General features: G+C 40.4%; 1 protein-coding gene across 1 annotated transcript; it reads left to right on the top strand.

Annotated features, from left to right (window-relative positions):
- The first annotated feature begins 7,725 nt into the window (after positions 1–7,725).
- Positions 7,726–12,175, top strand: ODAPH (odontogenesis associated phosphoprotein). The gene is made up of 2 exons (XM_072624235.1): positions 7,726–7,820; positions 10,574–12,175. The coding sequence occupies exons 1-2, from the start codon at positions 7,745–7,747 to the stop codon at positions 10,960–10,962; spliced, it is 465 nt and encodes a 154-aa protein (XP_072480336.1). The 5' UTR covers positions 7,726–7,744; the 3' UTR covers positions 10,963–12,175.
- Positions 12,176–15,187: the final 3,012 nt, after the last annotated feature.

The raw sequence follows: 15,187 nt of genomic DNA, 5'->3' as shown, positions 1-15,187 counted from the left end.
TATATTTAGAGACAGAGAGTCTGTAGAACATGTAAGCATCTAGAACATATAAAATATATGTAGAACATATAAAATAAACATGTAGAACATATAAAATAGTTACCATGTAGAATATAGTTACTACAGTGCCCAGGACTAGAAGAGGGAGCAACCTACTTAATAACTAGCAAGAGTAAGTGGAAGAAACTGAGAGAGTGGGTGGACCTCTCGCTTTTACTGTGAGGGTGGGGTGGGTGGCAGAATGTTCCAAACAAGATCCAAATGCCTGTATGACTATATAATGTACTGTCCCTTTAGGACACCCCTCTATTAGTAGTGAAAAGGTCAGAAAAAGTATTTTTACCCAAGAAAAGTGGCAGGTCGGTGATGCAGTGAATAGAGGACTGAGCTGGAGAAAAGAGGACCTGAGTTCAAATCCAGCCTTACTTACTAGCTATGTGACCTTAGGCAATTCATTTGACCCTGTTTGCCTCATTTTCCTCATCTGTAAAATGAGCTGGAGAAGGAAATGGCAAAAGCTCCAGTATCTTTACCAAAAAAAAAAAATCCCCAAAAGGGCCACAAAGAGTTGGACACACCCAATCAACCAAACAACCTCAAGAAAAATTATATCAACTGTTAGAGAACATAAAAGATTCAGTCAATAAATTAAGCACCTACTATGTGCCAGGCACTGTGATAAGTACTAGAGATACAAAGAAAGACAGAGAACCCACAAAAGGGAGTTGAAAAGCCAGGGTTGTGAGGATCAAATGAAATATGTTTAAAGCCCTTAAAACACTACTTGCTGGCACTTAATAAATGTTTGTGTCTCTCCACCCCAAAAGATACTAGTCATCTTAAGAGGTAATATTTTCTATACGTGTTTTTAAGGATGATTATAAGATGAAAGAGCTTGTAAATCTAACATTCAAGTGCAGACCAACAGAGCAAGCTAGCCCAGCAGAAGCAAAAGCGATAGGAGGCTGTTTCTCTAAGCAGGTCAAACAACCACCACCTTGACCACCATGTCTACTCAGATTCAAGTGGAGTCATCCTCAGACTCTGAATCCAAGAGCTTTTGGAATAGCCTTGCTTCCACAGCCCAGTGATTACAGATATTTTGAAAAGCCACTCCTGCGGAGATGAAGTCTCCTACTAATGATCTAGCCACATCCATTGAAGACCCAGAAAAGAAAATTCTTGTCACCATCAAATGGTTTAACATCAGAAACTAATATGATTTTACCAGAGGAAATGATATTAAGGAGGATTTATTCCCATCTCTTTTGCTACTGTACCCTAAGGTCCATGGGACCTTTCCATTCAACTGGTCACTGAAACCATCCCTAAGTGTGTCTCTCCCATTAGAATGGGAACTCTTTGAGAGCTGGGGCTGTTTTGCCTTGGTGCTTTGCACATCCTAAGTACTTAATAAATGCTTCATTCATCCATTCTTTCACAGAACAGAAGAGGATTAACCCAGCTGGAGAGTAGTGAGCTCTAACAGATAAGCAGTGAGCCAGTTGGGGTGATGTAGAGGTTCTCTAAAGGACAAATCAAAACCTTAGTCCACAGTCATATGTTACTCTGGCTGTTGGCTCTTCTCCCTCATTTTCTTCCCTGTCAAGTTCCTGGGTTCGCCTACTTTCCTCTGCAGATACTCACTGCATTGGTGGAAGAGCATGAACCAGGTTTATGTGGGGAATGTGACATGATTTATTATTAATGCACTTGCTTTAATATGTGAGTAACATCTCTTTTTAACTACTGCTAAGCGGAAAGGTCTAAAATTCACTGTTGTGAGTAATTCATTATATAAATACCAAGCGTTATAAAACCCTGTGTGTGTGTGTGTGTACCATGCATTAGAATATATTACATTATGAGTGGCTGATAATGTAGAAGGAAAAACATTGAAGGCAACTCAAGATAGGTGAATAGAGAAAGTACATTTCCCCTCTATAGATTTCCCATTAGGACCCCGAGAGGGTTTGAATGCAGTCATATTTTGGTGCTCAATATCTCCCTCTGTCTCTCCCATTCTCTCTCTCTCTCTCTCTCTCTCTCTCTCTCTCTCTCTCTCTCTCTCTCTCTCTCTCTCTCTCTCTCGTCTTTATCACAACTAAGGCTGAGATCAGGTTGGGCTGAGCAAGTCAACCCAGAAAAAGTAGGAGATATCCATGTCTCATGTGAAGAGTGACATTGTGGGAAGCCATGTCTTAAGCACCCCATACCCTCCTACTACTATTATAGGTAGACCCTTTCAACCTTACAACAGACTTTTACCATACATTTCTTACGCTGGAGCATGAGACTATCTGTACAGAAAAAGAAGACAGATGAGGAGTTTGGGAAATGTGTTAGAAACTTTGAATAGAAGTATGATTATCAATCAAACAAATAATAAAGCATTTATTGAGTGCCTGCCTTGGGTCACACACATGGATTCCTTTAATGCCAGTACTCACATGGTACATAAGAATACCACTCATACTCTGGGCTGGCTTGCTCACTCCCACCTGTCCTCACTTTGACAGGGATAGGTTCTCAGAGAGAAAGATAATTGAGCATCACCATATGGCTACATTCAAACTCTCTCAGGCTCCTAGGGGGAAACCTGTTAAGGGAAATACACTTTCCCTGCTCACCTATCTTGAGTTGCCACTGATGCTTTTCTTGTACATTACCAGCCACTCATAATGTAATGTGCTCATAATGTAATACTCTCATAATGTATATTGTAGTTCATGTTGCTAATAGCTGGGAACACAAATAGAAAAATGAGAAACTACCTTCCTGTACAGAGCTCATATTCTATTGGATATAATAGTGATATGGGACTTTAATTATCTGAACAAGTGCTTGTTAAGCTGAACATCTAATGGAGCTATCTCTCCACCAAAGACAAAACACCAAGTAGTGCCTTGGCTTGTCTTCCATTTTTCAAGAGCTGGAGAAACTTAGGGGCAACTAGGTGGCACAGTAAATAGAGCACCTGCCCTGGAGATATAATCTGAATTCAAATCTGACCTCAGATACTTAAGCCTCACTGTCACCATCCAAAACATACACACACACATACACACACACACACACACACACACACACACACACACACACACACACCACAAGACTTGTAGAAACTTAAATTTTCTCCTGGATGGAAGTCTCAATGACAAGGAGGGCCTAGTTTCTGAGGGGCAGGGCCTTAGATGAATTGATCACTCCATCTGAGAACCTGTATTAGGAAAGAAAAAAGTTAGTCATAATCTGATGCATCGTAGATTTGAAGAGAAGAAACCTAAAAATGTTCAGAAAAAGGATAGGAAGGATATTTTGACATAAACTTCTACAGGGAAAGTCAACCCAAGAGAGATGGAAAGCTCTCAATGGAAAAATTTCTGAAGATACAAAGAGAAGAAAGTGATTCAGAGGAAAATGAATAGTTGTATAAAATGTAGCCATAGGGGATTCACCACCTAATATAGATTTTTAAAAAGTCATGTACAACTTTAAAACTAAGTGAAGTGAATGTTGAAAACAAAAAATAAATAAATTAACTTAAAAAATATATATATAGACCTGGTGGGATTGATGGGGTGAGGGTCAGGGCTAAGGGCCCAGGTCAGGATGCATGGTACAATGCAGGCATACATCAGAGATATTGCTATTTCAGTCCCAGACCCACTGCAACAAAGCAAATACCACAATAAAAGAAAAAGTCTGGTACAGAAGGTGGAGGCACATGCAGGTAACTGATAAGGAATCCAAAAATGTGGCATGACCTGTGTGAGGAGTACTAAAGGTCAGAATGAATCTGCTAAGAAAACCTAAAGGTTTCATGCACTAAGACTTTTGGAACACTATTGCTTGTTTAGGGAAATGACTGAATTTTTTTTCTTCAGTTGCCTTCCTAGTTGGTATCTCCTACAGAGGAGGGAGAACTTACTAAAAGTCTATATCCAAAAACCCAAACCTTCCAAACAAATATCAATTATACAAGAGGCCATAGCAAGTAGACCCACTTATCTAAGCAGATATTGAACGGAAATCAGAAAAATTATATGGCTTAGATAATATATACCATGTAATAATGGTATATATATAATATATAATAATTATATATAGAGAGAGACAGATAATAATACCATAGTGGGTGAGCTTTACCTCTGGGAGTAAGGTATCTCAGCTCAACCAAGATCTTATCCAAGAAAAAATTTCCCAAAGTCTCTGAGGAAGCATCCCAGAAATTGAGGATATGTGGAGGAGCTAGCTTTTTCCTCTAGGTCGTTCTTCCAAAGTCCATTCTGAAGAGAATCTGGAATTATGTGTGTGTCCTCTCTTGAAGAAAAAGTGAAAAAAGGTCTCTCCTCTCTCAAGATCCCAAGATAACATTTAATAGGGACAAAGGTAAAATCTTACACTTCAGTTCAAAAAGTCAACATCATAAGGCGATGAAGGAATGGTCAAACAGAAATTTGTTTGTATAAGATTTTGTGGTTTCAGTGGATTCTGGAGGTCCATATAAGACTAGAGTATGATGAGACAGCCAAGGAAACTAATGAAGAAAGTCAAAGAAGTTTGCATTTTGCATTGCTGTGGACTATCCTCCCATGATTTCCTGCAGCAATGGGCTCTGTGGCCTAGCAACCCCTTCCCCAAGCCATGTTACCTTAGTCCATTTCCTGACAAAAGCTGCTTAGGAACAGTCATTAAGATTGACATCCTCACCAGAAGTAATAACAGGCAATACTGCAGTAATGTTGTCTGCTTGGTTCACTTGTGGCAACCCATAATGATTACAGAAGGTGCCTCAGTTCTAGTCTGAGAAAGGGATCCTCCCACCATCAGTTCATTCCACAAATAGACCTAGGTCATTGGTGGTCATGGAGGAAGCTAGGTAGCTCAGTGGATAAAGTGCTAGGCCTGAAGTCAGGAAGAACCAAGCTTAAATACAGCCTCAGATGTACACTAGCTACGTGACCCTGGGCAAGTCACTTAACTTCTATTTGCCTTAATCCATTGGAGGAGGAAATGGCAAATCACTCCAGTGTCTTTGCCAAGAAAACCCCAAATTGGGTCATCAAGAGTTGGAAATGACTGAAATGATTGAACAACATTAGTGGGCAAGCTTCCTATTTGACAAGTCAAGTCATCCTTTCATGACAAGTGTATTGGAACCCCCAAAGCATTCAGGAACTTTCCAGGTTTCTCATGCGCTGATCTCCTGTGTGACTGCTCAGGAAGCCATGTAAAAGTGTCATGTCAACAAGCCCACCAGATTTACCAAGTTGTCACTGGGCCTTCTCTATGAGCTGCAGTGCCCTCTCTGATGTTCCCCAATCTGGAATGTGCTAGGCATCAGAGCCCACTTTCCCCCTTTCCTCTCCTTCTCTTCCCTTCCTATGTGGCCCCTTAGATTAGGAAGGCTGTTTAAGTAAAGAGTTGTATTAAGGATGTGTGTGAGTTTTTAAAGGAAAACAAAACCAAACACCAAAACTGAAGGCAACAAACCCTAAGTTTTCTCTATCTGAATCATCTATGTGCTTTCCAATAGTCTTGAGTGACTTTTTTTACTTTGAACTCAGGAAAAACTGATAAACTTTGAGCCACTTTTTTAAAAAGTGGAAGAGAAAACTAATGTGATATTGGGCTTTGATGAGAGGCCCAGTATCCAGGAATAGGGAAGAAGCATCCCACTTGGACTCTGCCTTAGTCAGACGTCTGGAGCATTTGGATACCACCATTTAGGAAGGAGACTGATAAATTGGAAAGCATGGAGAACCAGAAAGGTGACCTCAAGGTCAAGTCACATGAGAATTGACCAAATGATTTAGCCTAGAGAAGAAAAGCTTGGGGGGTGGCATGGAAGGAGAAAGGGGAGGACTGGACATGATGGTAGTCTTCAAGGGTGGGAAGGGCAGTGACCTGGAAGAAAGACTGGACTTCTTGGTCCAATTCTGCTTGGTCCCAGAGTGCAACATAGGTATCACAGGGTGATACCTTCACAAAGACTGTGCCCTTTGGTGATGAAGAGCTACTTCTCTACATCTAGCTTTTAGAGTCTTTCCTTTAAGGCTCACCTCAAGTGTAAGTTGCTACAGAAAGCCTTTCCTGACACCCTAAATGTTAGTGTTCCCTCCCCTATGGATTTCTATTGATAATGTGGAGACAGAAAGAGAGAGATAGACAGAGAGACAGAGACAGAGAGACAGAGAAGAGACAGAGACACATGGGGTGGGGAAGAGAAGGAAAAAGGAGAGGGAAGAGAGAGAGGGAGAGGGGAGAGAGAGAGAGAGAGAGAGAGAGAGAGAGAGAGAGAGAGAGAGAGAGAGAGAGAGAGAGAGAGAGAGAGAGAGAGAGCTGGAACTGAATGAGATAATATATTTTTTAGAAATTTGCAAACCTAAATTGGAGTTATCATCATCATCCTTATCATTGTCTTATCCATATAAATGTCATTTCCTCCCAGGGGTGTATAAGCCCCTCAAGGACAGGGAATATTTTTGTTTTATCTTGCTATCCCCAGTAGCTAGCTCAGTACCTGGCATATAGTAGGTACTTAATTTTAATGATATTTAAATATATAATTATAATTACATATTAATTATAATTAAACAATTATAGTAGGAGCTGAAGTTGCTAAATTTTGATGTATAGAAGGAAAAACAATCAGAACTATCCAAAGACTGGAATGCACCACTTTGGGAGGTAGTGGGCTCCCCATTCACCCTAAGTCTGGTTTCGGAGGGGATTGCTGAGGTGTGGTTTGCACTAGGTAGTCTCTGATTAGATTCTGTTAACATGAGATACTTTTGTTATCTCTTTTGGCATTTTGTAGAATGGAATTATAAAACTCTTTAGAATTGGAAGGGGCCTTCGCAGCCATCTAAACCAGCCCATATCCCTGTAAAATTCCTAAGCACAGTATAGGCCACTGGACTTGATATCATTTTTCTTGCATTGTTATATACTAGAAGTAGATATGAAATTATGTCATATGACTTAACCCCCTGATACCTCCTCTGCCCCCTTCTGATTGTCAGACACTGGTCATTAACCCTTCATCTATCCCTCAACAGAAAGACCTGAAAGAATTTGATTGATGAGTTAGAAATAGGATTGAATAAATGGCCTTTCAGAGTTATCTGTTCCCAGTCTTGTGTTCTGTATTTTGGTTAGGACCTCAGAAGTGAATATGGCTACTGGAGACAGAGAATGAGCCTCTCATAACTGCTTCCTTGACAGCAATGAACCACAGGAAAAGGAAGCCAGGGACTCTGATAGGAAACCTGCTAACAACTTCCCCCAAATAAGATTCTTATTTATTTATTTATTTGTCCATTCATTCATCATTTGTTTGTTTGTTTGTTTAATGAGTAACTGCTAGATGGAAGGAGTCAGAATCCAGGGCCATAATATAGTAACACTACCCATAAGTAGATGCCATACGGATGAAAGGGGCTTTCTCTGTGTATGTACATATACAATACATAGGGTATAGAAGGGTTTTAAGGGGAACTCCAAGATCTGACTTCAAGGAGAGAAGAATGGCACTTGGCTGCCATCCCAAAAGTTTGGGGGTTGATAAATCTCGTCTGGTATTTGCCTCGCTGATCCCTTACCCACCCACTTGCTGGCCTTTTCCCTTATGGAGCTTTATGCAAATACAAATTACCTGAATCAGACAGTGGGTGACTCACTGACTCCCTTTTAAATCCATGTTGGCTTTGACACAGTAGATACAGAGACACCAGGAACTATGGCTTGCTCACCATTACCACTCTGTTTCTCCTACAGGTTGCTGTTTTTCTGGTTGATAATAACTGTGGCAGAAGGTAAGTTCTTTTTTTTGGTGGGGGGGCTTATTCTAACAATAAATTATGACAATGATGCCTCACCTTTATATGTAGCATTTCACATTTTAAAAATGAGATAATATATCAGATTGCATGCCATCTTGGGGAGGGTAGGGGAGAAAATTTAAAACTGATGGAAGTGAATGTTGAAAACTAAAAAAATAAATAAGTAAAATTTTAAAAAGAGATATTTGTAAAGTGATAGCACAATACCTGGCACACAATAGGTGCTACATAAATGCTTATTCCTAGCCCCTATAAAGCAACTAGATCTGCTTATTAATGATTTGATCATTAATAAAATTAACTGCAATTGTGTGGGTAATGGGATCCCAGACATCTTGGTAGAGTAGAGACAGCTGTCTTGGAAGCCAGGACAAGCCCTGGTCTCGGCAATTGGTCTCAGAAACTTTCTAAGACAAGAAAGTGCCGACCTGCATTGGTGAAAGGCATTTCCTCACCTGGGAATTCCAAATACCGATGAAATCATAGGTCAGGTCTCTGTCCCGTGGTTATTTAACTTTATAATCTCCAATTTAGAAAGACTTCAATCATCTTTTTTGGGTTTCCACATTTTCCATCCTAAAACAATAGAATCAAATGGGTTCAGGCTAACATAACTAAATAATTAATAGGATTTATAGTTCCTTCTGTTTCACCTTAGCAACCACATGAGGACTTTTCAATCAAGTAAAAAAGCATATTTATACGTAGATGCATATATATGTACATGTATATATGTATATGTATATATTACACACACGGAAATACAGTACAGATATTCCCTTAAAATCTTCACCATAACATAATTATTTTCATCCCAACTCACCACATAATAATTATAAGAAAGGTTTCCTTAGCTTCACCTTTTCACTTATGAGCATGACGTGCTGTCATGCAGTGAAATTCATGTCTAGACTACAAGAATGCCATAAATACACTTTAAAGGAAAGACTCAGAAGCAAGCCTTTTGACAGATTTTTTAAACAGCATTCTGAAGTTGAAGAGCTATTGTTGTTGATGCAAACATTGTTGTCAATTTACCAATTTGATTTAAACATTTTACATAACACATGGTAGACCCTGATCTCCAGAAGTTTAAATTATAAAAAGGGTTAGGGTGAGGGTGGTAAGGACAGCAACAGAAACAGCCCACATACAAGGGAGTGAGAGCTACGTGGAAAGGAGAGGTGCTGGCAAAGTGCTCTGAATAATTTAGACAATGCCAATCCCTCATCAGGTTCATTGTACAGAGGAGATGTTAGATTTAGCTGCCTGTGTGTACTGAGAGCCAGGGTTCTCAGCCTTACTGTCTGAACAGAAAACTGAAGACTTGATAACAGCCCTTATAATTTTCTTCTTAACGTAGATTGCAAATGAAAGTCTAATAAACTGGGGCTAAGAACAGAGAATTCTTGCTAACCTAATCTTTACATGTTTCAATCACTTCTTAAGGATCAGATAATGTGTTTGTTCTGTATCTTTAAATAATAAAACTAATAGAATTGAGAGAAGTGGGAATGTGGAACATATTTCAAGTTATTTGATTTTTCAAGTACAACAAATTGCAACAACAGTTGTTTCAGGAAATACTACTGGTGAACTTCAATTTAAAAAATGTAACTCCTTTGATCACAAAGGCTTTGTTGCTTTTTAAGAAAGAGGCTGCTCAGAGTATCTGAAGTCAGAAAGACCTGAGTTCAAACCCAGCCTCAGACACTTAACAAATACATGACTGTGGTCTCTGGGGAGTTCCATAAAGACAGAGAAAAGTCTCAGAAACACAATGACAAGACAGAGGCACAGAAAGCTTCTCTGCTGATAAAAGCGCTAAGTTTTAAAAAGCAGCTGTGGGTTCTTCACACACCAGGGTGACCCATAAAGAGATAAAAGAGAGCAGTCACAGGAAAAGAACCGTTTCCTAAACAAGATGCTAGAAATCAGTTACACAAATGAAACCAGATGTGACAGAAAGGTGCCAGGTTATAGCATTTCAGAACTGATTGGAGCAGGGCAAGAGAAGATGGCTTCTCATGAAATGGTGTGCTCATTTCACTGGATTCCCATGTGTCATACTCTGAGTAGAATTACATAAAACCTCAAATCAGTGTCTTTAAAGAAATGTATTTGGCTTCGTACTGGGAAGTAGGGATAAAGAAACATGAATTCCATTGGCATAAATGAAGGGGCTTTGGCACTTGGTTTTTTGTTTGTTTAACTGTTTTCCTTTTTAGTGATCGCAGTAGTACTAGTATTCTAAATTCTTCTGGGTAGAACTGCCCTTCTTTGCTCCTATATTCAAGCCTATGGATAGAAGATCCTTGGCAAGAATTTTCCCCTAATTTCCTTAAATTTAAATAGAGAGGACAGCTAAAGGGGAACTCTTGCTTCCTAGAACAGTGACATGCCCCAAATTTTGCCGTAGGTGTGTAAACAATACCAAGGTCAAACAAATTCTCTTTCCTATACTGGACACAGGTAGTATTTGCTCAGTAAAGTGACCAAAGTCCCCTTGGTCCATGGCATTTTTAACAGTATCTTTTACTGTGTTTTACAGATCCCCCTTTCTCTTCCCTTTCACTATTATATCTATCCTTTTCAAATGTCTAACCCTCCAAGCAAAGCGTCATCATAGCTTTTTACCTAGAGCTTCCATTGATATCAGCAAAGAAATTACCTTCTTCCATAAGCCTGAAACCAGGAAAATACAAGTGTGGCATTTTTTTTTCCAGGTCAAAGAAACAGATACAACACCTTTGGAATATTAGAGCCTACTGTTAATCCTACAGACTGTCAGATCTTTACTCTCACTCCTCCCCCTGCTACCCGGCCTCCAGCAACAACCTCCAGACCAGTCACTTTAACAACCAGATGGTGCCATTTCCCTCATTTCAGAAAACCCAGAATCCCCTTTGGGTTCCCCAACCATCCTTTCAGACATCCAAACTATGGCTACCATCCTCATTTACCACCTCACACTCGTTGTCGGTACCCATTCTCACTGCCTCGGAGACGTTTCCACCATCACAAGTACTTCCCCAGAGTAAAATTCTCAAGAGAGAGTTCATCAGAGGAATACAGAAGGAAGAGAGAAGCCCCTAGTCTTCTGAAAAGGATATGAAAGGTGCCAGACCTCCAAAGGAGGAAGAGAGCCTCTGTTTTTTTCTTGAAAAGAGACAGTTTGGATTCTAAACTTAATGAACTGGGAAACCAAAGGGAAAGAAACCTGGCCTTGGTTCTTTTAGTCAGCAGTGAAGAAGCAATGACAGAAACTACATTAGACTTGTTATATGTCTCTCAGGGCATTTATCTCCCATAGGAAGGAAATCTCACAACGGATGGTACTGGTAATGTCAGTGAATGGAAGGATAGTAAATGTTGGGAGAATTTTTTAACCTCTTCTAAACCAATGGTCCCCTGACCTCCTGCAGCAACACCCAATGAGTAATCAACCCATGACGGGGTGGGAAGGGATCCAGGCCTCCCATTCAATCCTGGGGTTTGTCTCCAACCCAACCATACCACTCTCTTCACACATTGTCTCCTAACACTCCGTCACTTTTGTCTACAGCTATGCAAGATCCTCCTGCCCTTTCCCCTCTGTCTGGTGTCATCTCCAGCACCAGCTGCTCCTGGGTTCCTTTAAGAAAATTTTCTCCTCCTTCTCCTTCACTTCCCGCAAGGTAGCCACGGCTTGTCCCCTGGTCACCTCATGGCTGAAGCAGGTAGCCCTTGTTTGGTTCTCTGCTCTCTGATGGCATCTACACTCTGGGGCAATGGCCAGTGAGCAAGAGCTCACACATCCATCCTTCTTCATTTTTGGTGGATCAGAGCACGTTGTACAAGATGAGCAGGCATGGATGGGTTTTGATCTTCATGATATTATCTCTCCTTGGAACTTTCCCCATTCACCTTTTCTGAATGTCCCTGTTAATGTCAAAGTAATGCAATAAAGCTATCCTTCCTATCATGCAATTTCACAACCTTGGCTTCATCTTCTACTCACACTCTCCTACATCATGTATCCAATGTTCCAATCTCTATAAAATCTTTCCCATCTACCCCCTTCTTTCTACTCACATAATACCAAGACACTAGCAAAGAACCTCGTTGTCTCTAGACTGAATTATTACAATAGCTTCCTAACTGGTATCCCTACTTCAAGCCTCTCCCTGCTCCAATGTACCCTCCATTACAGCTGCCAGTGATTTTGTTAAAACAAAGGTCCAACCATGTCACCCTTTGCTCAAGCAATTCCAGTGGCTCTCCTTCAACTCTAAGATCAAATATTATTTTTATCTTGATCTCTTTTATTTCTGTAAATTTCATCATGCACACAACTGTACATGCACAGAAATTATGTGTACACTGTAATACAGATACAATTTTAAAATGAGTGAATACTGATAAGGGTGCATGTTAAAGACCAAACATGCAGCCCGGAATAGAGGAGTTAGATGGTGGCCCCACCACATTCTCAAGTGGGCCTGGAACTCGATTAAAATGTAATTGGGAAATAAGTAACAAAATAAACAAAAATACAATAAAACATAGATAACATAATATTTTTAAACTAAGTCATTCTGTAGCTACACGTATCCTTATGTACAAGTTAGTGACCCCTGATTCTATTTGAGTTTGACACCACTGCTCTAAACTACAGCAAAGTTTCAGAGTGGTTCATACAAAATTATAAAGCAGGATGAAGACATCTGAGGGCAAAGCCTTGCACACATGAGTCAGCATTTTAATGGAGGATATGGGAAAGGGAGGAGAGAGGTGGAAGGGGAGGAAAGGCAAGGAAGGGAGGGACTGGGGGAGCCATGGGGCAACCAATGGCCATTTCAGGGAAGGATGCAAAGTAGTTTTTGAAAGAAAGTTTGAAGGTCAAAATTAGAATGACTTTGAATATAAGTAACATTTTAGGGTCACCCTACATAATTTTTAACTGGACTGTCTGCACTAAATTAATTCCAGAAATATCCATTCCAGACAGCATGCAAACTGCTTGTTGTGAAGTCATTTTTCAGTTGTGATCAATACCTCATGGCCCCATTTAGGGTTTTCTAAAAGGGCAAACATATTGGAGTGGTTTACCATTTTCTCCTCCAACTCATTTTATAGATGAGGACACTGAGGCAAACATAGTTAAGTGACTTGCCCAGGGTCACACAACTAGTAAGTGTCTGAGGCCAGATTTGAATTCAGGAAGATGAGTCTTCCTGATTCTAAGCCCAGTCCACTGCACCACCCAAACTTTTCAACAGTTTTTGAAAATTAGCATTAGTTAGAATTACCTCTTGAAAAACTTGTAGTACAGTTTCAACAGACAACAGAGTACAGAGAACAACTTAAAAGAGGTATTACCAGTTTTCTTGCTCAGGAAAGCAGCAGACATAAGTTAACTGGGCTAGAGGAGACCTTGTGCTTTTAGCCAGAGGTATCAAGCATGCCAGAACCAGATGAAAATATTAAGTGGGAAATATTTATCAAAATAAAAAAAAATACAATAGATCATTTTATAGCTGAGGAAACTGAGGCAAGTCAAACTTCTTCCTAGAGACAGCTAGGAAGCACAATGGATGGAGCTCTGAGTCTGAAATCAGGAAGACCTGCGTTCAAATCCTGAACTAGTTATGGGAATCTGGGTAAGTCACTAAACCTCAGTTTGCCTCAGTTCTCTTCAACTGTAAAATGGGATAATTAACCTATTCATTCATACTCTTTGGATGCTGACTTTTCAACCACTCACAAAGCCATGTAGCCTTTAAAAATATCAATAAAGTAAAACCTTTAGAGGTTTTCTTCCTATGTGATGTGTTATAAATGTTTTTGGTTTTTTTTTATTGTTTAAAGGTGTTTATTCCTGTGTAAAGGAGAGTAATGACAATGTCATCGTGCACATGGGGCACGTATAGTATGTGTTTAGAGGAAGCTAGTTGAATGTAGAGCCACAAACCAATTTCAGACAGTTCCCGGCTGTGTATATGACCCTGGGCAAGTGTCTGCCTCAATTTTCTCATCTGTAAAATGGGAATTATAGTAGCACCTACCTTCCATGGTTGTCATGAGGATAAAATGAGATAAAATTTTTAAAAATGGTTGCTACTATAATTCTCATTTTACAGATGAGAAAATTGAGGCAGATTTTGTTGATATTTTTAAAGAAAAAAAATCATTATGTGTGGCACACACTTCCATAATGGATCTCTACCTGCTTTTCTGGTGAGGACACAAAGGATGGGATAGAAGAGGCAACAGGATCATATCAGGTAACTTCATTTTAAGTCACTTTGTATAAAAGTAGCCAAGGTCATCCACTGCATCCTGGGCCATCACCAGTCATCTTGACTTTTGTCCAAACACTGGACTTTGATGCCTCTCTGGAATAGAGAGTGAGGCGGACAACTTTGTGCAACTCTGCCTCCCTAAAATCCAATTCATTGGGTAGCTAGGTGGAGAAGTGAATAGAGCACCAGCCCTGAAGTCAAGAGGGCTGAATTCAAATCCAGCCTCAGGCACTTGGCACGAGCTGTGTGACCTTGGCCAAGTCACTTAACCCCAACTGCCTTGCCTTCCACACTCAAAACCCTGTCCCCCCCACACACACAATCCAATTCATGCACAAGTCTAGATATCACTGCATGGTGTCATTGGTCCTCCTTGAAAACAGAGGACAAGCCACAACAATAACCAAACATAACCACAGGAATTGTACAGGAAAACAATCTTTCACTGCTAAAGAAGAATAACATTCTAGTCAGCTTGTGGAAATGCTCACCCAAAATGGCTACACTGCAGGGTCCACTTTGTCCCCCTCCCCAAGAGTCACCTTGGGTCACAGGAGCAGCAGGGGAACTGCTGCTTCCACTGCCCTTGGCCATGAGGGTGAGCTCTGATGGACTAGGCCAACTGGATGCTTTACTCTGGGCCAAGTCACAGCTGTCCAGCTCTAGGGGCTCAAGGAAAGGGGGTCAGCAAGGAGATGAACACAAAAGGGCTAAAGACAGTCGCTTTGGCTTCCTACCCTGCTGACAGTGTAGCATTGGAACTTAGCTGGGCACACAAGTCTGAATCAGAGAGCACCTGGAATCTGGGTCTGGGAGCACCTGGGGGGCCTGCTGCAGAGGTGCATCAAAATATCGCACCCCTATCAGGGAGGAACACTCTAAAATGTTTATTCCTAGAGTTGCTATAGAAAGAAAAAAAATAAGTGATGTCAGACTCCTTGGATATTACTGAATTCTAAAAGGTAATTAACATATTTTTCCCTCTTCTGTTCTCCATCCATAGATTCTTATTAAGGCTGCCAAAATCTTAAAATGAAGAGGGCTATGTGCTGTCAG

The sequence above is a fragment of the Notamacropus eugenii genome, chromosome 7 (genome assembly GCF_028372415.1).
Source record: "Notamacropus eugenii isolate mMacEug1 chromosome 7, mMacEug1.pri_v2, whole genome shotgun sequence".
NCBI classification, from domain to species: domain Eukaryota; kingdom Metazoa; phylum Chordata; class Mammalia; order Diprotodontia; family Macropodidae; genus Notamacropus; species Notamacropus eugenii.
The sequence above is the reverse complement of the archived record's forward strand: the minus strand, read 5'-3'. Positions and strand labels throughout refer to the sequence as shown.